The 25,230-nt window shown below is 44.5% G+C and overlaps 2 protein-coding genes across 3 annotated transcripts in view; both read left to right on the top strand.

The window, feature by feature from the left end:
* The first annotated feature begins 3,363 nt into the window (after positions 1–3,363).
* Positions 3,364–9,709, top strand: pskh1 (protein serine kinase H1). The gene is made up of 3 exons (XM_068731968.1): positions 3,364–3,773; positions 4,794–5,708; positions 8,906–9,709. Exons 1-3 carry the CDS (start codon positions 3,705–3,707, stop codon positions 9,221–9,223), a joined length of 1,302 nt encoding a protein of 433 aa, XP_068588069.1. The 5' UTR covers positions 3,364–3,704; the 3' UTR covers positions 9,224–9,709.
* A 3,827-nt stretch (positions 9,710–13,536) lies between these two features.
* Positions 13,537–25,230, top strand: part of mbtps1 (membrane-bound transcription factor peptidase, site 1) — an 18,220-nt gene continuing 6,526 nt past the window's right edge. Inside the window, exons 1-11 of one of the 2 annotated variants that reach the window (XM_068731957.1) lie at positions 13,537–13,659; positions 16,892–17,489; positions 17,849–18,115; positions 20,332–20,529; positions 20,752–20,862; positions 20,966–21,075; positions 21,665–21,781; positions 22,380–22,447; positions 23,055–23,157; positions 23,691–23,842; positions 24,572–24,733. In XM_068731957.1, coding sequence (XP_068588058.1) covers positions 17,261–17,489; positions 17,849–18,115; positions 20,332–20,529; positions 20,752–20,862; positions 20,966–21,075; positions 21,665–21,781; positions 22,380–22,447; positions 23,055–23,157; positions 23,691–23,842; positions 24,572–24,733 — 1,517 coding nt within the window. In that variant the 5' untranslated portion in view covers positions 13,537–13,659; positions 16,892–17,260. Of the gene's footprint in view, positions 13,684–16,891; positions 17,490–17,848; positions 18,116–20,331; positions 20,530–20,751; positions 20,863–20,965; positions 21,076–21,664; positions 21,782–22,379; positions 22,448–23,054; positions 23,158–23,690; positions 23,843–24,571; positions 24,734–25,230 lie in introns of both variants that reach the window. The other variant, XM_068731956.1, reaches the window with a different exon arrangement.

Raw genomic sequence — 25,230 nt, 5'->3', positions numbered from 1 at the left:
TACATATTTCAAAGATGGTCAAAATGAAAAAAAACATGTGGTTGAGTTCTATCAGAATCAGAACTGTTTATTGCTAAGTATGTTACACATACAAGGAATTTAACTAGGTGAATGGTGCATACCAATAAACACAGTGCAATAGTATGAGACATAATTTAAAAATAGAAAAGAAAAAGAAATGATGGTAATAAAATATGGTAAACAACAAACACACTGCAGTACGTTAAAACAAGTATATTATTAAAGTGGTAAGTGTATATTAATGGATAAAAGGTGTGCAAGGCTGTGCAAATTGTCCTGGGGATGTAAGTGTGGGTCTCGGGCTTGATTGATGAACCCAACCGCAGAGGTACGATGTATTTAGACCAGAGGCGCGGGGAAGTGGCCTGGTGGTGAATTAAAGTTGGCTTTATTGTGTGTAGAGGATTTACAGAAACTGATCGATGCATTTGCATTTATGCCGGGAATTAATTGGTTCAGTTGATTCCCCACCACATAAAGCAATAACAAAACAAAATCTATAATTTTCACGTTATTATAGCTCCGTACCATTCGTATTTAGCTCAGATGTCGGTAGAAGTGTACGTGCTTAACGTCACACGGTCTCTCAGATGTTTTTCATCATAACCAGTGAGGGTCAGGAAAGAGTCACGCTGTACTCTAACCTGAGCTGGTAACGTGCCACTCAGACTTTCTAGTACTTTTTCAAGAGAGAAGTCAGCCCTCTGTCAGAGGGGACTTCTCACCGTATCCAGGAAGTGACGGTGGGGACTTAATGGGGTCCAAACAAGCCGAGGGAGGTCGTCCCGTCTCTACAAAAGAAGTTGGGTGGAAGAGGAGCTCCATCGCGTGTGCGAGTGACCGATAGAAGTACACGGGAAGTTAAGGGATTGAGCCTTCAAATTAAGAGCATGCGAAGTGGGTATCGTGGGAAACAAATGTATGTATCATAAGAGCTATCAGCAGATACATACTTCCATTTTTACAAGTTTCCTCACAATGTTAAGAAAATGCGCAAAGGATAATATTCTGATGCACACTAATGGTTGGCGGTTTGCTAATGGCTGAGGGCCCCGAGCTACATATCAGCAGCTATGGGTCCCCATTGAACCACCCATTCCTTCCCACTCCATGTTGAATGTTGCAGTGTTTTCTCTGCAATAATTCCACATGACGCCAGACCTGCTCTCTGGTCATTTGATTTAACTTGCCCATTCATGAATATGCAACACACACAAGACTGACATAATGGAGGTCTTTAACACCACTGTCAAGATCGGGTAATAAAGCAGGACCCATTAGCTGTCAGTTCAGTTATTGTGCTTAAGTGCTACATAATCAAAAACTTTTTTTTTCAATGAACCAGAACAAACCAGTTGGTATCAATAGTACTGGACTGGGCGCCTGAAGTTGTGGTGCCCCGGGGAAGTTGTCTGCTTTTAAGCCATCTCAATGCTCGATGTTACTTAATAGACGTACACGTAGAACATGCTAACACTGGAACTGAATACTTCTTACCAATATGACTTTTCATTTTAAGTATGTACTATCCTCAGTGATGATATTTCTTTGTCAGATATTTGGTTTAAGTATATAATAATAGTAATAAAAACAATTAAAAAAACAGCTCAAACAAGCGAAAGACTAAAATAAGCTAGAAATATATCACACATCACATTTAAGTAACTCATCCAGAACATTGCAGAGAAAAACACCCCTCCAATTGTTTGGGTTACTTAAATTGCTGCAAAGAATTCTCAACTCGCGTTTTATTTTGAAAACCTACACCGGAACCCATGTGTGTCGCTGTGTCTCTTTTTTCTTCTCTCTCGCGGTGGGAAGGTGGTCCTGGGCGAAAAAACATCGCCAGAAAAGTGACCGACGGGAAATGTTTTTAATGTAGACCCTTCATCTCAATGACAAAACCACGGCACTTACGGAATTGATACAACATGTCGCTCACAACTGAAGCGACGGATTTGACTTGTTTGTCTTCGGGAATAAAGTTGTGAAACTCCGAGGTGAAAGCGGAGAGCCCAGCTGAGTGAGAGTGGGGTGAGGAGGCTGGATTTGGCAAAAGTTGGGAGTTCCTGCCCTGCTGCTAGCATGCTAGTTAGCATTGCTCAGACACTTCGTTGTTTTGGATAACTAATGAGGTGAGATTGTCAGCCGCTTATATTCTTGTAATGTCGGAGTTATTTGTGTAAGTTTTTAGAGACTGTCCTGACATTTCACACTATTGCCGAAAAATAACGGTTCAATGAGTTTTTGGCTCAAGAAAAAGCATTGACATGAGTGGGGCCTGGCCATTTTTTGGTATTTTTACCCAAACTTTAATGCAATTCTCCATTAAATTTCTGATATAATTGTTGTGTAGTTTCTTCTGCGTGTAAAGTATTTTAAAGTATATTTTTTAGGGATTTTTCCCGTTAACTTTCTGATGCTATAGCTGAGGAAAAGAAAAAAGTAAAGTAAGTTGTTGAAACATTTTGTCCTGACAACTTTTAACAATATATATCAAGCACAGTTCCAACATTTGATACCCGGATATAAGTGACCATCTGTGACAGTGCAGCTATTTCTTACGATGGCAAAGCTCTCGCTTGTTTTCTTGGCCATTTCTAAACATGTCTGGATAGCTATAACCATATTTTGGCTGACAGTTTCACAATATGGCCCTCAACACGCAACTTCTACACAAAAATGGTGTGTGTGTGTGTGTGTGTGTGTGTGTGTGTGTGTGTGTGTGTGTGTGTGTGTGTGTCACACACTTCAGTGCTAAAATTATCAATGTGTTTAGATTGCTCTTCTGCCATCAGTGATTGGCCTAATTGAAACCTGCTCCTGTCACGTCAGCATTGGGCACAACACCCGTGCCCATGTGTGTGTGAGCCCAACCACAGTCACTCAAGATTCATGTTGCATTGTGTGTTCTGTATTTCAGAGCTTCCCTCCGCCTTTCTCCTGCCTGCCGTTCTCCAGGGGAGCTGCTTTATCTGTGGCAAGACCGCTGCTGACATAGCAGCTTCATGCCCCCCCCCCCCAATGGATAGTTGATGATCTTATTTTCTCTTAAAGTTCTGCCTGAATATTTTTCTCCTAAAGGCGACCGCACTTAAACCTGCTTTAAAGAACCTCTCTCTCTCCCCTGTCCCGTGAGCGTCCCACGCTGGCTGTACTCATGCAGTTTCCTCTCAAACATTCAACATAGTACGCCATCTGAGATGGGGCCCTGGTAGGTTCTTCCAGGGGCTGGAGGACCCACCAACCCCCCCCCCCCCCCCCAACCCCCCCCCCCCCCCCCCCCCCCCCCCGCGCTGCCTGCCGACCATGCAGCCGGTCTGTGTGTGTGTGTGTGTGTGTGTGTGAGAGAGAGACCCACCGGCACAGGCCTGTAAAAGAATACCGCACCAAAAAGTACAACCAGTGATACGGTACTTGCTGATGGAGCCAAGGCGCACACCTCGCCTGCCGACAATAAATTCATGAACTCTTGGACTTTTTAAACTGGACTTAAGTGGATGATGCCGGCTCATTTGGGGACTTGAGTGGGTGTAATCGGCTTCATTCATGAACCCTCTGTCTGAGTGTGGGTACGGCCTGGATGTTGGATGCCCTGAGTGTGTTGGATCAGCTGTGGCGGTGATGAGGCAGGTCTCCTGGTGGCCTGTGTGGCTGGCTGGGCAGTGGCCCAAGGTGATGTGATGGGGTGCAGGAACAGCAAGGTCCTCCCTGAGCCTCCAGGGGATGTTCAGTTGGACCTGGTCAAAAAGGTGAGTGGGTCAACGTTGTTGCTAGTACTGGTAATAACACTGATACCACCAATACTGCTATGTACACTACCATCATTATTAGTATTGATAGCATGAACTTCATAGGGCTGTGATTATCTACTGAACATTTTTTTGTCTTGTTTTGTCCAAAACCCCAAAAATATTCAGTTTACGTTTTTAGAAAACAAAGAAAAGCGGCAATATGATTGAGAAGCTGAAACTATAAATGATTGGCTTCTTGGTTTATTAAATGACTCAAACAATTAACTGAAAATCTAAACTATTGATGATTGATTATTTTTCTGTCAATTCAATGCATATACAGTTAAATTAGATTATAACATGGTTAGAATGTTCTGATGGCTTTTAGGGTTTCATGTAGGAAAATGGAACAAACCCAAACACATTTGGTGCCTGAATAATAATCATATCGTCTATGATATTAACTTGAAGATATTTGGGTTCTTGACTGTTCCTTGGCATATGTCATTTTGGGTTTTGGGAAATTATGACATTTTTTTGTATTTTCTTAATCAAGAAATGTATCAAAACATTCATTAATAATTTAAATAATTGTTATTTTCAGCCTTACAACACACACAAGCTTTATTAGGGATTCATTTGTAAAGGGACAGTTCACCCCAAAATCAAAAATACATATATTTCCTCTTAATTGTAGTGCTTTAATTGTTAATTGTATATTGGCCGGAGAGATGTCTGCCTTCTCTCCGATATAATAGAAATATATGGCACTAGGTTAGAGGTGCTCAAATCCCCACAAAATTAATGTAAAAATCCTAACAAAAATCATCACCTGGTTACTCAAGAAAAATCAAGATCATTTGTTTATGTAAAAGATAATGACGATCACCCAAATGTCGATCAGTCCCAGCCTCAGAAATCTAATATCGGCCGGGCTAAACTAATTATAGACTAAGAATCTGTACATCAAAGTCTTTACAATTAGTTCATTTCATATTTTCTCTGCTCTGTGACTAACTGTGCTCCTGTTTTCTTCAGGTCGATCCTCCTCAGACAGATATCTATAAGCACTTCATACGAGGGGATGGCACTAGGAGCAAGATGGGTGGGGCCGGTGGAGGGGGAGGTGACAAGGCTGACTGCACCTCCCCGTTTCAGGCCCAGGCCCAAGCGGCCACTCCCACCGCTTCCGCCCAGCCCCCCAAGGACCCGTCCGATCTGTCGGACCCTCAGCGGAAGAAGGTGGCGAAATATCGAGCCAAGTTCGACCCCCGGGTCACGGCCAAGTACGACATCAAGGCCCTGATCGGCCGCGGGAGTTTCAGCCGGGTCGTCCGCGTGGAGCACAAGAGCACGCGGCAGCCGTACGCCATCAAGATGATCGAGACCCGCTACCGGGAGGGGAGGGAGGTGTGCGAGTCCGAGCTGTGCGTCCTGCGCCGCGTCCGCCACACCAACATCATCCAGCTGATGGAGGTCTTCGAGACGGCGGAGCGCGTCTACATGGTGATGGAGCTGGCCACCGGAGGGGAGCTCTTCGACCGCATCATCGCCCGCGGCTCCTTCACCGAGCGGGACGCCACGCGCGTGCTGCAGATGGTGCTGGACGGCGTCAAGTACCTCCACACTCTGGGGATCACCCACCGGGACCTGAAGCCGGAGAACCTGCTCTACTACCACCCCGGGTCCGACTCCAAGATCATCATCACCGACTTCGGTCTGGCCAGCAGCAGGAAGAAGGGAGACGAGTGTCTGATGAAGACCACCTGCGGCACGCCGGAGTACATCGCCCCCGAGATCCTGGTGAGGAAGCCCTACACCAACGCCGTGGACATGTGGGCGCTGGGGGTGATCTCCTACATCCTGCTGAGCGGAACCATGCCCTTCGAGGACGACAACCGCATGAGGCTCTACCGGCAGATCCTCAAGGGGAAGTACAGCTTCTCTGGAGAGGTGAGGAGCTATAACTGTTGCACACGTTCTCTCTGTCTCTGTCTCTCTCGCTCTCGCTCTCACAAGCATGCAGACTTCACCCATATTTGGAATACATTCCTTACACCGTATGAGGCCTTGTCAACAGATTTCCGAGAAGTCCAGCTTTTCCTGCCGAGGTGACATGGTTCATCTCGCACACACATATTTTCTAACTCTCCTCTGTAATCATCTCACAGCTCAAGTCCATACCTTTCTCATGTTCCCTTACCTCCTTACCTTGGCCGACTCGCTCTCATGTATTTGTCCTTTCTAAGTCAATATGTCCTCCCTCTTGTGTGTGTGTGTGTGTGTGTGTGTGTGTGTGTGTGTGTGTGTGTGTGTGTGTGTGTGTGTGTGTGTGTGTGTGTGTGTGTGTGTGTGTGTGTGTGTGTGTGCGCGCGTGTGCGTGCGTGTGCTCAATAATTTATGCCCGATCTGTGTATCTAGTTGTAAGAATGCTGAGTGGTCCGTTCCTTTCTTTCGCGGCGTGGGATGTTTATGTTGCCAGTGAGCTTTACAAAAAGGGGCCCCTTGGTTAATGTTCGCCCCACAAACAGCCACTCCAGCGCGAATAATAGCTGAGTAGTTTTGTAATATTTAATGAGCGGTTGAATCATCTCGGGTTCTCTTGGAACGCGTCCAGAGTTGAACTTCGCAAGTGTCCGACAGGCAAGACAAGGTTGACACATTTAATAAGTGAAATCACTTGAATGGGGGGGGGGGCTATGTTTTAGCTGAGGTCTACAGCAAGTCAGTGAGAGGACCTTTTACTGGAATCAACCCGTACGCATTCCTAAGTGGTTATTGAGTGGATGGTGTGGTCTTAGTTGTAACATAAAACACTTCAGGTTTAATAAAAGGAAAATGAGAGCAGCGACAGAACAATATCTATTTTCTGTCAACAGACTAGGGCCTACAAATAATATTTCCTTAAAAAGATAATTCTTGGTATTTCTGTTTGACATGGGAGAGAAAGTGAAATGATGTAGCTCACAAGGACACCCACAATCAAAAGTTCAAGCAATAAGCCAAGTTACTGTGACAGGCAGCGCCCCTGAAACCTGCAATAACGAATATGTTTGGCCTCTTGGGGGCGGCAGAAACGCACTGTCCACATTACATTGACATATTATAGCCTTTCAATTAATATGGCAAACTAGTTGCCAATGTACACGTCCAGCTGATACGCAGCAACATTAGCATTCATATGGATTCTTGTTTCCGGGCACCTGGTGTATGTATGAAATCAATCTTCTTTTACCTCTGGTTTTGGGCTCCACCAACTTCTGAGGGAAATATGTGGCTCTATTGCAGCGAAATGCTCCGCTATGTTCACCAGCTGGTCGCTCACTTTGCCTGTGTGTTGTTTGGTGCCGAGCAGGTAGTTTACCGTTGGGTTTAATCAGACCTCTTTCACCGAGAACAGCGGCGCTGCTGCGGCTGAAGAAAACGCCAAGTTAAAAGGCTAAATGCGCGCGCGATGTGGTGCGCATAATACAAACAAAACAGGAACCAGCTTCAATCAACCATTATACAGCACATTTAAACATTTGTAGAACTGAAACAATTTGGCGATTAATCATTTTAACAATGAATCATTTAACTGATTTATCTGGCAGAACTTGTTATTTTTCACAATTGTCTCAACTGGTAGTATTTTCTGGTGATTTTTGGTTAAAATGATGTGTTTGGGGTGTCCGGTGGTACAGCGGTTAAGAAGCATTCCACAGAACTGTCCCTGGTTTGATTCCCGGGGCCTCTGCTGCGTGTCGTACCTCTTTCTCTGGTCGTCAAACGTGTACGCTCTGTTGCCAGAACATGATCCCGAAATATACGTATGCTGTCTTCTGCTGTGACACTTGGCTTTAAACGCCACTCGGACATCGAGAACTGAGGACGAGAACTTTTTCATCTCATAGAGGAGCAACATCTCCCTGTAAGGTTGCAACATAACAACTTGCATTATGTCCAAATATATGGCAGAGATGCCTAAGACCCGTAGTTAAAAAAAAAAAGAAAAAACCCTGTTCTGAGGGTAAATGAGAGGTGGAGCTGTGGTCGGGCAGACCTGAATGCTCTTCCCTTGGGGACATGTGTCTTTACAGCTGCGATAAATAACGTTCACATTTAGAGCTGCAGTCCAAGAACTAATCACAGCCCGGACGTTTGCTGCAGGCGGTGGAGAAGTGTATGTCTGAGGCTTATATATGTGTCATGTATCTTTAGCCAACACTGGTGATTTACCTGCTGTGTGAAGGGTTGGGGGGGGTTAGTTGTCTACTGGGAGACCGAAAACACAGCTGGTTGCCAAGCAGGACATCATGTACAAAGTGTGTGTGTGTGTGTGTGTGTGTGTGTGTGTGTGTGTGTGTGTGTGTGTGTGTGTGTGTGTGTGTGTGTGTGTGTGTGCATACAGGGTTGATATTCCCGAGTCCTGTCTAAGTAGCGGGTAGAGCTTGACTCACTACCAGTCACTCATACTAAGTAGAGTCCAGTAGACAGTAGTTGTCGAGATTTTGAGAACATTTGCTTTAATACATATCTTATGTAAGGTTACATTTTGGAAACATAAAATTGTGCTCCTGCAAAATCGTATACAATCGATAAAGTAGAGGTACTTTAAAATCAAAATCATTATTGAGTCTGACGATATGAAAAGACTCCTCATCACGTTGAGTCGAATAAATCAAAGGCCTTTTCTTTAGTTCACAGCTGAGCTAAACAGCTGTACCTCTCTGCTGCCCTCTTGTGTCCAGTGGACAAAACTGCACTAATGCCAAACAAAGTATACTGCACATTCTTGCACTGTAAAATTGTATTAATATTTAGTTTATTGTGACTTCGCCGCGGAATGATGTAACAGTTTGACGCTAGGAGGCTGTTTCCTCCTTCATCTAATACAGGTGGAAGTTTCTCTGTAGTTAACTTCAATCAGAGTTTTAACACGTCTACCTACACAAGTGTGATGTTGAAACATACATACACTGAGAATTTAAACAGAAAAATGACCAATATTTGTAGATTTTCAGTTGTTTTTTTCATATGATCTACAGGTCTGGAGGGAACCTTTAAAATACTCAGGACATCTTCATAAGATCCCGTACTCGATATTTAGTATGCTGGCATTATCATTTAGTTAATCACAGTCTTGTCTCACATCTGTCTCCCGTCTCCAGCCGTGGCCCAGCGTGTCCAACCTGGCCAAAGACTTCGTGGAGCGCATCCTGACGGTGGACCCCAGCGAGCGGCTCACGGCGGGCCAGGCCATCAAGCACCCGTGGGTGGTCAGCATGGCCGCCTCCTCCTCCATGAAGAACCTGCAGCGCTGCATCTCTCAGAACCTCCTGAAGCGGGCGTCGTCGCGCTGCCACAGCACCAAGTCGGCGCAGTCCACCCGCTCCAGCCGCTCCACCAAGTCCAACAAGGCCCGGCGGGTGCGAGAGAAGGAGCTGCGCGAGCTGAACCGCCGCTATCAGCAGCAGTACAACGGCTGAAGACGGGGACGGGCCGCAAACCTTTGCGATAGCTTCCACCCTTCGAAGATCCTGCCAAGTGTTAGACGCCAAAGGGGCTTTGAGTCCCAAATAATTGCCTTATAAACAATAAAAAAAAGAGGACTTAAAATACCAAAACAGTTGAGAGTTTCTGTGGCAGCATGTCTCCTGATGAGGACAGACGAGGACACTCCGGTCACGTTTTGAACTCCCGTGGGTGACATCATCTCCGGTCGTTCCTTCACCTTTTTTTTTTTTTGTTCTGGCCGGATCGTGCCACTTCCACTCCTTTCGCTTTTTTGTTCTTCCAATCCCTGTGTCTCTACATATTTATTTATTATTGTTGACATGATTACGAGTCTCTATTCAAACGGTCACTGGATAATGACCTTCCACGAGGATCTGTTGAACAGAGTTCTGGGTACTGAAGTTTCTGAGAAGAAAGGGATACTTTTAGAAGAGGGGGAAAACAGACCCCCCCCCCCCCCCCCCCCTCCACTCATTCCTGATTGGATATTGCTGTGAATTAATTATTGTGCTAATTGTACAGACCTTGTCTTACGATGTGGGTAATAATGCAAGCACCCTGCAACAGAACCACACCCTTGAAGGTCAAAATGAAGTCATTTTCTTTTCATTTCGTCGACGTTAATCTAATCTTGCCATTATTGCTCTGTTGATGTCATTTTTTTTTTCCTGAAGCTGTCAAAAGATTGTGAAGCAGTTTTGCGTTAAATCTTCAACGTGTTAGACAAAAGGCCGCACACGTGGCCGCTTAGGGTGTCGTGTGGTTTCGCGGTTTCATCGCCGGCTGCACCAGCTCTTTGTGAGTTCAAAGCTAACCTAGTTATAACACATACACAAGTATTTACCGCACAAACTAGCTCTTGCATAGAACTTACTCGTCACTACAACCCGGTCCGTAGTTAACCAGACCCGCTGACCAAGCTAACGCTAGCTTGCTAATACGTGACCCGTTCAGACTGAAGAGTGAAAGATATATGAGCAGACAATTTATCAATATCCTGTTTAATGGTTATGTTAACTGGAAAAGGCTCACAATTACATTTCAGAAAAATAACTGTAATATCCATTAATTTACCAAATATTGTGGCAAAAACGATAATTGTAGCTTGGTTAGCATAAACAGATCGTTCCCACTCACTCCAAACTGCATGAGTACTAATGAACTTCTTCATGTGTACAGATAGAAATAAGACTGGCTGTCACAAAGGATTGGCTGTTAAATTAAAGATATGATTTGCCTCTTAAAACTACATTTTTGGAAGTTACGCTACAGCGACTTCCTGTTTCCATTACACCTTATTAAAGTCTTAAACAAGCTGAATCATGTCTGTAGTTGTAAGGGTGCAAGCTGGTTTAGTTTGTGATAGAAACAACTTCTCAACGGATTCACAAACAGCCGGTGCAACCCGACCAAAAAACCATCTTTCCCACCTAGCCACCGTTTCACCTTGTTAGCATTCAGCAAAAAAACGTCAAAATAATTACTGTGTTTTTTTTTTGTTTTTTTTTTAAATGTCGCTGCCGTTGTAAAGGGCCGATACACATTCAGCACAGAATATGGACTGAAAGTCATAAGAACACGATTCTGCATTCCAGATAAAATGGACCCAGTTAGCCGTAGCAGCTAAGAGGCTAACTAGGAGAGGAGCTCTTAGGCGGAAAAAAAAGAACTGTCCTAAATGTGTTTACTACCCTCATGACCAAAATGAAGGAAACCTCTGAAGATGGGGAGGAGCATGCAAAGGTGATTCAAAAGATCATTATTAGTATGTATGATTATAAAAGATTATGAATTACAAAACCTTCTGCATACGTTTTCTTTTGTGCACTTAAGCATCCTTTCCCATGAAGGTTTTGTGATTACTGAGCTACTCAGAGCCATTCAATATTAAAGTAATAATACTAGTGATTTAGTTTTTTCTAACATGGCGGTACAGTTTCAATGTTAAAAAGACAGCGCTACAGTAAAGCTCCGGAACTTATTAATAAACCGCTAAAGCAAAGCAAAGTGAACAATGAATGCAACTTCCTGTTTGGTCGTGATAGCCGCGTTTAAACGATCGATTCCAAATGATTCCTCTTTAACGTGGTCAAAATGATGTGATATTTGATTATTGAATATTTCCCAAAAGTCGCGTAACATTTTCTTTAAAGATAGCAGATTTTTTGTTTCTTCTATTTTACTCATTTTATCTGGCGAAGCACTTAATCTATACATTTAAATTTTATTTTATTTTTAAATCCTTCCTCTTTATCGGACCTGTTCGCTGTGTTGTTTGTGTGTATTTTGACCCTTCAGAACATTCCCACAGTAAACTCTTTGCTGCCGTGTGGTCTTCTCTTCTTTACTTGAGTATTTTTGCTGTGATCTACACCAGACTTATAAAGTGTGTCGCTGTTGTGAAGTTTATTTTATGTTTGTTTTTTTTGTTTTTTTACACATACTGGAAACTTAACCGAGCCATGTCAGCTGACCTCAGTCTTTTCCTTTCTTTTTGTCTTTTGTCCTTTGCTTTGTTTCAGGATGCTCATGATGTCATCGTTCCATTTCCCTTAAGTCCGATTGAAAACGGTATATTCTTTTGTCCCACTGCTGTTACCTGCCCTGAACGTCTCACCTCTCGGTGCGACTAAATAGTTTATAAAAGACTGATAATGAGGCTCACATTGGAACTGGTACTGGTACATTCAAATCTTCACACTAGATATGTTGATACTCCACCCAAAATGTGTCTCATCAAATGTGCAGCGGCCTTGAAGAAGTTTCCTTCACAGAGCAAACCGCTGTGGTCATCTTAAAAGAAAGATTTAGCCTTAGTTCTGGTAGTGAGTCCATTGATCGCTCCTGGAGCACAGCATCTATGTGAAATAAAACTTGTTTAACCTGTTCTTAAATATCTGCTCTGAGAGTCACAGCCACAGAATAACCGTTGGACTGGTTGAAGTAGTCCACCTTGTCGAGCGCCTAATTGTAAATGATGTTCAATGAATAACCAAATCAGTTCATTAGCAGCTTCGCAGAATGTCAGCACATTTGTAAAAGTGTTTCCTTCCGTGTTTTTATATATCTGTGTGATTTTATATAAATGCTGTCGTCCTAAATGAAGTTGCCAACTCATCACTGTTACCTGAAAACAGTATTTTTTTGTTATTGTGTGTCTAAATGAATGATAACACTTTGATTCTTCTACCATTAACTTTTTTTATTTTTTTAAACGGTGAGTTGTATGTGCCAATAAAACACTCAAACCTGACTTTGCTGGATTGCGTTTGGATTTTGACACTCTTGTTTGTGATTGGTCCATCAGATCACAGGAGTTTATGTGTAAGTAAGTTAGTAAAGACCCAGATATTTATTTTTTTCTCTAGAATCGGTGGAGAACAAAACAGAGATAAAGGTAAAGTGAATATTGAACATATGTCGTGCCCCAAAATACATGGAATGGCCAAAAATGTTTCCGTAATAATGTCAAGTTCAGTCAATTTCATAACACACATTTGCCTCTAAGGGCTTTAGTATCTTAACAGCATACCAAAATCAACCAAATGTATTGGAACTTTATTTAAATGACTTTAGCATATAACTGAAAGTCAAAACTCAGAATTCTTATATAAACTAATTGTGGCCAACACCATAACAGCATATGACTTTGCTTGTGATTGTTGAAATCTACTGAGATATGAATCCTTTTCGTTGGACACACATTACCTAGTTTAATCACAGTTAATGAAAGGAAGGCTGAATGGTGATGAAAACCAAACCGTCTAGAGTCCCATTTTATTTTACTGGAAATAAACCACTTGAGACAATACAATAGCCATTCATATTTATAAATACTTACTACTATGTCATAGTGACGTGGATTTAATTCAAACAAATGATCGTGATAGCAGGTAAATACATTTCTTGGGTTTGTATTTTACATCACAAATAGTGAAATAAGCATTTGATGTACTACTGCTCTTACAGTCCGGGTTCCTGACGATACACAGCGCCCTCTGCTGGCAAACCTGCAGCGTGACCGTGAAGGCTGGAGGCCCGGAGGGTTGCCAGACTTGATACAAAGCTTCACCCAGCATGAACACACGCTTTTGAAAGGTGAGACGAAAGTCATGATTCAATTACGTGAGTTATAGTTTAAGTTTCTGCAAAAGCATTAGGGGGACACAAGCTGTCCCTTTACGACGTGTATTATCTGAAGTGTATCGATGGGCTCGCGGTGCTCCTCGGTTTAGGAGGATGAGCTAACCAGACCTGGCATCCCTTCATAACCAGACGTCAGTGGTCTGCGGCTCTAGCGTTTAGTGAGTTTGCTGCTAGCTTTTGTTCGGTGCACAACAAACCAGCTACCAAGTAGCTACCAGCGTATTAGTACACGGACAGTGAAGAATACATACAGATAACTGTGGTGCGTGAGACGTTATTCAGCTCGGTATGTATAACAAATACACAAACCACCAGCAGATGCTGTACAATATGACTAAGCTAGCTAACTAACGCTATACATGTGAGAGACTGCTGGGTCTAAAAGATATATTAGCATGTCTTCTTGTTTACGTTACGAAACCCGTTTCTGATGGCTAACGTTACGTTCAGCTTTCACGACATCAACACGTTCATGGCTTGCAAATAACGTACCTCTACGTTACTGTCGACATAATAATTATCTTCAGAGATACATCAGCCTCCAGCATGCGTGTGCCGATGCTTGCTTTGTTTATGCCGATTAAGTCGACACTTCTGTGTGGCTACGCGGTTTTGTTTCGTCATTTGACTTAGTTAGCTGACTAGCTGACGTGTTTAGGCTTTACGTTCAGTCTTTAGAATAAATGTTGCGTCGCACTGGAAAACGGTAAACTGTTTAATTTGATGTCATGGCCCCATCGACGCTGAACTTGTGCGTGACGTATGTAAATCCTGGTTCGACTAAATCTCCCATCCCCATGCACCCTGCTATTGTAAACTAAAGGCATTTAAACACACACGTGTGTGTATTGTAGCTTGATCAGGGAGTTAACCGCGGATACTAACGGCACATAGAACTAAATGAAGTCTTATTTATTTAGTGAAACACTGGAAGTTAGGCTGCAACCGAAGGACCCTTTATGTGAACAAAACTGTAGACGGATCCATACATGTTTTTATCAACAAAGCAGCTGCTGTCAACAGCTGTTGTCTATTTTCTGATATTTATTCCTGCTTTGGTGTAATCTTTTTTTTTTGGAGGAGGGATGGTTCCTGCTGACAAAACTGCTCCAATTACAGCCAAATTCTACTAAAAGTTATAATTTTCCAAGGGATCCCCCTCTGCTACAATGCTAACACTCCTCTGATTGTGTTGTGGGGCCCTCTTTCCCAGCTGTTGATCTATATTTGCCCAGAGGTTTGAAGCCGTTTTTTGTGGCTTGGTGTGATGTTGACACAGGTAGTCCCAGCCTGTCTTTTACAGCCCTAACCTAACCAGTGGGGCTATTTTTACAGCCATGGGTCTAAACCAGTAGTTGTTAGCTGTATTGTTGTCTCGCACAGGCTAGGATCCTGCCCCGGGCTGGAATTGTTGAGCGAGCCCCCTCCTGTCGGCACCGACCAGCCCGTGAATTACACGTCTGCTTGTCCATCACTTGTGTAGCCGTGTGACTAACAACACACATGCAGTGAAAGCAAGGACGAGGATTTTGTCATTTTTGTTTAATGTAAACTTTAGTTAATGTGTGCTCCAGTGTTTCCTCCACAACCCTTGAGTTATGCTACACTAATACAAGAAGCAGTGTCACCAAAAGGCCACATTTTCTGGTCAGGCCGAGTAAACCAGTTCATTCCTCTCCGCTCTCTGGAACTTTATCCACGTTATGAGCAACTGTGGAGCTCCATGCGTTGGCCCTGACTTTTCACAACAAGTTTCAATCTTCTCCTACAAATTTGAAAAAATGTCCCTCACTCAGTGGACATCATGTACTTTAACTTGAATGGCCTGCTAGGATGTAGAAATGTTTGCTAGTGTTAGCCCAATGCAGTCTCCATAGAGGAGAACCAGACGGGCTTAGGTGGTACACAAGCGATCCGATAGTTAAAAGCCGGTTTAGATATCATCAACCGCAAGTAAATATTCGGGGCTGTGCAGAATCTGGACTTGTTGATCCACTGCTGCTGCGCCGCATGAATCTATCTGCTTGTTCTTTTTGCTCCTCTCTTCATAGCAATTGTACCAACTACTACGCCTGCTGTTAGGTAGCACACACACCTATTACTTAGCGGGTTTGTCAACTTGTTTTCATCCTTTTGACGGGAGTGTGTGAGTTGTGATGACAGCCTGACAATAGAGTCGTGCCTGACTGGATGGAAAGGGTTAGATTTATATACAAGCACATCGCTTAATGCATATCTGCACAGTCAGTTCGGGGACATGTTGTGCTCCCAGCAGTAAAGCTCAGCAGTCAGAGAGCAGCTGGGCGTTGAGTGGGTTCTGTGAAAGGGAGGCTGTCTTATGTAACCCGGGCTGGACCCTCAGTCAGCGTGGAGCCGGTTCTCATGAGCTCTAGTGTTGAGCTTGGCGTGTGTGTGTGTGTGTGTGTGTGTCGGGGTGTCATGTGTCACACAGTTTCAGGTCAGGTGAGGCAGCCTTGCTGGTCGGTGTTTCTGTGCATCTGCTGTGTGCGTTCACTGGGAAAGTTCTTTTGTTTTTGTGCGATGCAGGACGGGTTTTTCTGCTCCATGAAGATGTTTTTGATGAGTTTGTTTTTAAAGCAGCTCACAGTGCATGAGCTACGCGTTGAGTTTCTTCACGGGTTCTGTGGTTAGTAGAAATGAATGAGTGGCTGAATGAAGAAGGAGTGGTTAACACCACATTCTGCATCTCGCTGCACCCAACACTGCCCTTCATTCCCTCTGGCACAGCAGAGGAGACACTCCTCTCTCCGAACCCTGCATGAAGGGGTAGAAATGGAAACAAAGCCTCTGTGCTGTGTTGTCCTAAACCCCGGTGTTGTAGGTGGTTAGAAATATTTACAAACTGAGATCTATGATAAATAACCATCAGGATACAATGACCATGTGGATATAATGACTAAGTAGGTAAAGGCCTGGGCTCAAGCTTAAGGACGTCCTGTTGTCAAAAGAAATAGCATCGGGGAGGATGAAAATGAATAAGACAATTCTTATCTAATATTTCAGCACAACATGTGTGTTATATTTACTGTGACATCTTTTCTAATCCAGCTTCATTGCTCAACTATAACATATCCTTCCCCAGGAATGTCTTTGCCAAAAGTTTGACCGTGTTTGTGAGGTTTTCATGTATAAAGATATTACAGATGACTAATGGTTATTATATTTCCATTATTCTTCAATATTGATTGTTGGGCGCCGGCCTCAAAACTACTGAATCTTGGATTTCAGCCGTCGGACGTAGATCGTTTGTTGCTGTGAAATGAATGCAGCATTGATTCCATGTGTTTGCAGGGTCACAAGATCGATTTCACTCATCCGGAGTGATAGGAACTCCTTCATGTTTGTGGGTGTAATGGCATGTTTGAACATTTTTCAATGCAGGCAGATTTTATACTAAATATGTGTTGTGTTTGCACTACTCATCTACCTCCTTGCCTCTTAATTATTCATCGTGGTTGTTCTTTTCCTTCCAGATAACAACAGGAAGGACTGCAGTGGAACTCTAAACTGACACCAGCATCTTCCTCCATCACCGCTCCCACCTTCCTCTCATCCGCCCGCTGCTCTTTCTGGTTGCCTCCTTCGGTTCTCAACATGGCGACCGTGTTCCCACTCTGGCTGTGTCACTGACCTCCACCCTGGACCACCGCCATGGAGAGAAAACGCAGAAAGAAATTCATCTAGCTGCTCAGGCCGTTCGCAGTATGGACTCAGTTTTGGAGCTCTGGACTTGATAATGCTCTGTCCCGAACCTTTAATCCCCCAACCAGGTTTTGTGCCGCTCAGTTTTCATCTGACACGCCGCACCTGCTGCTAAAGTGTCAAAGTGCCCGTTCAGACTGATGGTTTGCGCCGCTTCGCAACTCAAGATGCTCCTGCTGCCGGTGTGGGCGTCCGTGCTTTTGGGGCTGCTGATGGGCTTCCTGCCTGTGGTGGGGATGGAGCCGACGGGAGGAGCCGCATCAGACTCTGACCACGCCCCCAACGTAGAGCCCCTCCCCTCGTCGTCGGGCTCCAACTGCTCCGATATAACCGTCAAACTGGAGTTCTCCACCAAGGTGGTGGAACATGGTAAGAAGAAATTGTTGAAGCAGGTGGATATGTTTTTAACAGAGCCTTTATAAGTCAGTTCATTTTTATTTATTTATTTATTTTTGTGTATATATACACAAACATTTGATGGAAGTGGTAAAGTAAATTATATCTAGCATAATATTCTAAGAAAAAAATATATACTACTAGGTCCATACATTTATATGTATTTATTTAACAGCATAGGAGCTTAGGATTTAGCATGCTCCATCCGTGCTAGTTGCAGCATGGATGCTGCTTTAATTGGACTCTTGCCCCAATTAAATGTGGCTCCCTTGAATACACATTGCTTATTAGCTCGTCTGCTCTTCAAAACGTTCTCCTCTCCGTCTCCCCAGAGTACATCATAGGGTTCACGGGTTATTTCTCGGCCAAAGCCCGCAGCCTGTACATCAGCAGCGCCCTGCGGAACGCCGCGGACGACGGAGCGCTGGAGTGGCGCATCGTCCCCCGGGAGAACCCCGCCTCCGACTTCCCCAGCGACTTCGAGCTGGTCCACATCCGGCAAGCCTCGCCCGGCAGCCTGCTGACCCTAGAGGACCACCCTTACATCAAGAGGGTGACGCCGCAGCGCAAAGTCTTCCGCATGCTCAAATACACTCCCTGTAAGTCTTGACAGCGTGGCGGTGTTGTGTAGCAAAAAGGGATCCAGGGTTGGCAGGCACGTCTCCCCACGAAATCTGAAACTCTGAAAAGATACAAAAAGCTGTTTTGTCAGCCACAGTTCACTGAACGTCTCTTTGTCTGTTGAGTCAGAGGATGCATTTCTCCCTCCGCTGTTTCTGTGGTGTGGGAGAAGGATTGTATATCTTAATGTGAAGTGCAGGCCAACTTGTGGGGGGTGTTGATGCTGGTCAGGGGGTGTGTGTGTGTGTGTGTGTGTGTGTGTGTGTGTGTGTGTGTGTGTGTGTGTGTGTGTGTGTGTGTGTGTGTGTGTGTGTGTGTGTGTGTGTGTGTGTGTGTGTGTGTGTGTTGGGGGATGGGAGGGAGGACAGAGAAGGTCTGTTTGCTCACCCTAGGAAGGGAGTAGGTGAGTCAGTGTGGTGGGGCTTGCCTGGATTGAGGGGGGGGGGGGGGGGGGGGGGGGTTGCACACCCTGTGTCTGGCAATGGATGAAAGTCCTCAGTGTGCAGAGTCAGTATGGAGTCCATGTGTCGCGCCTTTTATGTGCTGGATTGCTTGAAAACGAACAACAAAGAAGTTTTTAGTCGGTGTCTGTTACGTTCTTTTGAACGGTTATCTGCTGTTCAAGGTTTTTGAGATGATAAGAATATCTGATCGTCATTTAAGAGGATTATTTTTATACTCTGATGTCAAAATGTTGACGTTGGCATTCAACCTTTTCATACTTTCTGAAATATCTGACGTCCACTTTCAGCCTCATACTTCATATTTTCAGCATCATCTTCCAGACATCATTGGTTTTGTTCTATAGATACCATTCGTACTCGGAGAAGTAAATAGAAGGAACCTTCAAACCCACTTCTCTTCGACCTCTTGGTGCTCATTCAGACATTCATGTGGAAGCCGTTCATTCAAACCTTAAGCCGTTCACGCTACATTAATTCAGCTCTTTCATGCCTTTCATGGCTTTTCTGTTATCTCAACTTAAGTTTGTGGCTCATTTTTAACTTTGGACAGAATGTTCCACTGGGTGACGTCACACACACACTCTGGTGGGGCTGTAGTCAATCGAAGAAAGTCTGCGTTGAATGAAATTCTAACTGCTCTTCAACGAATCCAATCGGTCGATGGGAAGAGAAGAATTATACATAAACATGAAAAGCTATTTGCAGCATATACAATTATCTTAACCTATTATATACGTAAATGATAACGGACTCCAAGCCGACCAGTGTGCACCTGCACATATTCATATTCCGAAAAAAAGAATATCATATATCATATATGCAAATGAGAGAGAGAGAAAAGAAAAGGCTCCGTAAACACTGCTAGGGAGTAGGGACTGCAAAGGGTCACTCAAACCTAGACGCACATGGTTCAAGTTGCTAGGCGACAGTATCACTAATAGCCGCTTTTAAAGTGAGCTTAAAGCAGAGCACTTTGGAGAAGCTAATGGAAGTGCTGCAGAGCCGGGGCTCAATAAGTAACCCAACGGTTGCTTTATTAACTGAAGTGTATGAATTCATTCTGAACGCGTGAGTGCGTGTCAGAAATGAGCTCCGGGCGCTTACTTGAGAAGCACGTCTGAGGCTGTAGTGGTGAGACTTTGGATTGAAAAATAAAATAGAAACCAAAAGAAGAGTTCGGAAAGCGTCCGTAGTGTGTACTCGGCTCCTGGGAGCCTAGATTAGATCGCTCTAGATGAGACCTGGTTATAGAGTGGACTACCTGAGAAATGTACGTCAACGTCCATGAAGCGGCTACATCGTCAGGTAATTAATCAGTAGGAACGATAAGAGAGACGACCTCACTCCTGCATATCGGCCCTACTTTTAAAGGCATAAGAAATTGCCCGTGGTGCTCTGCTGCTGTTTGCTGACGGCGTCATGATCATTTATTCTGTCTGTTCAACGTGTGATAAGATTGACTCCAACGAGGCTGGTTTGCTCCGACTCGCATCACAGCTGAAAGACGGAAGGAGGGAGAGAGACAGAAGAGAGAACGAGGGAGAAGTGAATGATCAGAACACGATCGTCTCGATTAGGTTAACAGGAAGATAGTGTTGTCTGCAGGAAGCGCTGTGGTGGCTGTCAGCAGTGACGGTGCATGTTATTAATAGCTGCGTCGAGTCTGAAATGAAGCTGAATACAGATGCTTTTTTAATCTGACCTTTTGCTTGTGCTTTGTCTCCCCGTAGCGCCCCAACCCGCCGCTCCCGGCAACGCCACCCGCTCGTGGCAGTCGTCCCGCCCCTTCCGGCGAACCAGCCTGTCGCTGAGCTCGGGCTTCTGGCACGCCACCGGTCGCCACTCCAGCCGGCGCCTGCTGCGGGCCATCCCCCGCCACGTCGCCCAGATCCTGCAGGCCGACGTGCTCTGGCAGATGGGACACACCGGTTAGACCTCGCACCTTTTGACTTCTCTGATAGAGGGCCGGGACAGAGGGGACAGAGGGGACAGAGGGGACCGGGACAAACATCTGCCTCAGAATGTTTGCACGATCAAACAAGAAATTGCTTTTAATGAAACGATGCTCATGAGAAAACTAAGAGGGATCACTTCATTTATTTTCTGCTCTTGAAGATTGTGTGGTTTGAATCTGTCATTTGTGTGTCCAGGATCCGGTGTGAAGGTGGCAGTGTTTGATACAGGCCTGAGCGAGAAGCACCCGCATTTTAAGAACGTAAAGGAGAGGACCAACTGGACTAATGAAAAAACACTGGATGATGGTGAGCAGGAAAAAAAAACGTAGCGATGACGATGGCTGTTGCCAATGACCAGCAATGTAAATGCTTTTGGGTTATGGACGGTTTCTTGCTCCCTGTTCTCCAGGTCTGGGACACGGTACTTTTGTAGCAGGAGTGATAGCCAGCATGAGGGAGTGTCAGGGCTTTGCCCCCGACTCAGAGCTGCACATCTTCAGAGTGTTCACCAACAACCAGGTACTGACAGTGCACTCAACATATACACATACACCGAGCTTTGGTCCAACTGTAGTATCGTTATTTTTAAATATTAAAAGAATATGAATGAAATGATAAAAGAAAGTCCAGTGAAAGACATTTGCTAGAGAAGAGGATAATTGGTGTTTTGAGTCTTATAGGAATAGTTGAATATTTTGGGGTAATACTCAGGAATAGTTACCCTACTTTTTGTATAGATTTTAAAGAAAAAACACATGGTATGACATATTCTATGTATCTTCGGTTGCTAGCTGTAGCTTCCTTTAATTTGTTGACAGACATTAGAGTGGTTTCAATCTTCTCATCTTACTCTAAAAAACAAAAACAAATAATTGTATTCCCCAAAATGTCGAACTATTCCTTTTTTTAAATAATATTGTCAAGCATTACTGGTAAATTTCAGGATTTGCTTCTTTATTCAAGTGTTCCAGTGCAGCTTCAAGCACAACACTTACACTGTCTGATCCAACAAGAAAATAGCCAGAAACTCTGATATCAGTCGTTCCTTCGTAAGCCTTCTCCACAAACCAATGATGGATCACCATCAAATCCTCTCCTCTCCTCCCAGGTATCGTACACGTCGTGGTTCCTGGACGCTTTCAACTACGCCATCCTGAAGAAGATTGATGTTCTCAATCTCAGCATCGGGGGGCCTGACTTCATGGACCACCCCTTTGTTGATAAGGTAAAAGAGACTGTCTCTAATCCATAAACTGGACGGGTGGTATCCTCACAAAGAGACACACTCGGGATTGCTCCTGTCACAACGAGCATTTGGTCGGCTTTGACTGACATTCAAGCAGGTAGACGAGAGCAGCTAGCAGATGTTTGTAAAGGCATATAAATAGTCACCAAACCGCCCCTCCTCCCTCTAAGTTCCACCCATTTCACAGCGTGTCAATGAGCTGAAAAACAAACGGGTCAAACCAGGTGAGGACGCAAAGATTGAGCCCTGCACTGTAACATGCTCACTGCTACATCAGACAGAAGAAGAGACACCACACGTTGTCCAAAGCAACAACCCAAAGACATTTGCCCATTTCAGGGTGAATCGCATGCTCAAGGAAAGGAAACGTGGATCAGCACATTGTTTCGGTTTCAGTGTAAAGTGTGGAAGAAGCAGTCAGACCTATGTCTCTGGAGACCGTGACGCATACTGTGCTCTCTGTGTGTGACCGTGTTTGCACCCCCAGTAAAGAAAATCTGAAAAATACTAATTAAATGTAACCCATTAATACAAAATTTAATTCTTTCCCCAATCAATTTTCTTGTTTGATTGACAGGTGTGGGAGCTCACTGCCAACAAAGTGATCATGGTGTCTGCTATTGGCAACGATGGACCTCTGTATGGGTATGCTAATCACTATAATAACTCTTAATCCTAAAATATTGTGATCTTTAATCCTGTTTCTCTTTTTTTATTAATAAAAATAATGTTATGTATTAGTTATATAATATTATATATATATATATATATATATATATATATATATATTATATATATTATATTTTAGCTAAATGCTAAGCAATAGTAGCACTATCGCACAATTGTAATGAGCCGCCGTTCAGCAAAAAATACATAGTTTCACTTAATGTCTCGTAGCAAAGTGTTTTGTTGCCAAATTACTTTACCATTAGTTCAAATGGATATTGTTCTCATTGTAGGAGATTTTTTTTCTGTTGTTGAATAAAATCCTTGTTTATTTGCATAAATGCTTACTTCTTATGCCCCACTTTGATCCCCTTAATTACCCAAATGACCCCCTGGCCAACTGCGTTTTATGACCCTGCTGAACATCTGCTGACTCTCCCGTCTCTATAAAAGACCATTAAAAGTACAAAATAGGAAAGGGAGACTCTTTTCTGCTCTCGCATGTCACGGTGCTGAGCTGGAACCGTGAACCTTTCCTTCTTTAGACTTTAAGTAAATTAATTAAACTTAAGTTTCCCCCTCTCAGCACCCTGAACAACCCAGCAGACCAGATGGACGTGATCGGGGTCGGAGGGATCGACTTTGAGGACAACATCGCTCGGTTTTCCTCCAGAGGCATGACCACCTGGGTGAGGAACACACACACACACACACACACACACACACACACACACACACACACACACACACACACACACACACACACACACTCGCTGTCTCACGCAGACATCTCCCCTCTGCTTTATAAGCTAGTCAACCATAATGTAAGCTCCTGATCTCTCATCCATATCCCATCAGCTGGCACACACAGACATCTGCTTTGGGATCTGATTAAGACTTTCTCTGATTCAATCAGTCTCTCAGCCCCCTCAACCGCTGTCAGCCAGCCATGAAGAGGCAGGAGCAGCAGACAGCACGCACTCACTCACCCACTCAGCTCTCCAACCCGAATACATCAGAAACATTTCAAAATGCAGCCTTTTTAAAAAGCAGTTTTCTGCCTGCCCTTTTTCCCCCGCACTCTTATATTCTAGTGATTTTATTTACTTTGTCTCTGCCTTTTCTGTTTGTTGCCGTCGTGTGGCGTGTGAGAGTTGTATAGTGGCTTTAAATTGCCTCTCATCACCTCGTGATCCGTGTCTCGTCTCCCATCTCTGCGCAGGAGCTGCCGGGGGGCTACGGCAGGGTGAAGCCCGACATCGTCACCTACGGTTCTGGCGTCCGGGGGTCCGGGATGAAGGAGGGCTGTCGCTCTCTGTCCGGCACCAGCGTGGCGTCCCCCGTGGTGGCCGGCGCCGTCACTCTCCTGGCAAGGTCAGTGTCGTCAACCGGCCTATGCTGTCATCGAGTGACAGGAGTTTGATGTTTGCTAGAAACCGTTGTTGTGTCTGTGTTCATCTGGTGGGGATTTTCACCTCACGGTAAGTTGTTAACTTGCAGCTGTTATTGGTTTAATTATTATTTTTATGGCGAGACATTAAAGCTTCGGGCTTTAAAAAGTTACAGCGGTTCTCTATGTGGTGACACTCATAGAGAGTGTCCCAAGTGAGGGTGCTGCTGGTACAGCTGACCTGTAGAGGAGTTAGACACCTCAGGATACATGCAGGGTGTTTTTTTTAAAGGCCTGATGTGGTGTAATGATGTCTTGTGCTGTAATCCTGAACATGAGCGGGCAGCGAAATGTGTCCCAGGGGAAGGCGGTGTTAGCCGACATGGTGAAAGCCCTCTTGTTACAGAGCTGTAACTGAGCCGATTTTGTGAGCTTAAGTTGCCGGGTTAAACATCACACCACCCTCAATGAGAACAGCCACCTCCTCCTTTCTCCCAGGAGAATGACACATACACACACACACACACACACACACACACACACACACACACACACACACACACACACACACACACACACACACACACACACACACACACACACACATGCCAGCCCATCCCTCCTCTTTCCTCCAGCTCTGTTCTGAATTAAAATCTGACACCACCCCGCTAGCGGATACAAACTGACCCGGCCTGTCCTCCTCTGTCTTCCAGCACCGTCCTGAACAGGGAGTTGGTGAACCCAGCCTCCATGAAGCAGGCTCTCATCGCCTCGGCCCGCAGGCTGCCGGGGGTCAACATGTTCGAGCAGGGCCACGGGAAGCTGGACCTGATCAGAGCCTACCAGATCCTCAACAGCTACAAGCCTCAGGCCAGGTACGTCCTGAATGAGCAACCTGCGCGCACACACACACACACACACACACACACACACACACACACACACACACACACACACACACACAAACAGGCCAAGCCCGTTCCTCAGCTATGCAGATCTAACCGTGTCCGTATGTATTGGCATGCACACGGATTACTAAAATTACTAAAATAAATAGTTTAAAACAACCAACATGAATGTTGTGAACTGTGAATAGTAAAAATGTTGCTTGAAACTGGATAAAAGTCCAATTCATGACGGCTACTGTCAGACGACCACGATGTTGACACATGCGACCAAATGAAACGTTACCCTGATCAAAATGATGTATTTCTCAGGTTTGAAAGTTGTTGTAAACATTAGGGATAATGTAAGTACACAACTCGATCGGATATACAACACGAGCCTAGTCGTCGACATTTTAATGCAGAAAAAGGGTGGAGATAAGATGGATGTAACGTACGATTCAAGGCCAATTGTCAATGGAGAGTTT

The sequence above is a fragment of the Cebidichthys violaceus genome, unplaced genomic scaffold, assembly GCF_023349555.1.
Source record: "Cebidichthys violaceus isolate CVI_PGR_0920_01 unplaced genomic scaffold, fCebVio1.0.p SCAF_55, whole genome shotgun sequence".
NCBI lineage: Eukaryota > Metazoa > Chordata > Actinopteri > Perciformes > Stichaeidae > Cebidichthys > Cebidichthys violaceus.
Note: the sequence above shows the minus strand (reverse complement) of the source record. Positions and strands in the feature narration are given on the sequence as shown.

Excerpts from the sequence above, each read along its gene's own strand:
- pskh1 (XM_068731968.1), top strand. The coding sequence starts at position 3,705 with ATGGGGTGCAGGAACAGCAAGGTCCTCCCTGAGCCTCCAGGGGATGTT. Across the intron at positions 3,774-4,793 it reads AGTTGGACCTGGTCAAAAAG|GTCGATCCTCCTCAGACAGA; the intron begins GTGAGTGGGTCA and ends TGTTTTCTTCAG. Across the intron at positions 5,709-8,905 it reads AGTACAGCTTCTCTGGAGAG|CCGTGGCCCAGCGTGTCCAA; the intron begins GTGAGGAGCTAT and ends TCCCGTCTCCAG.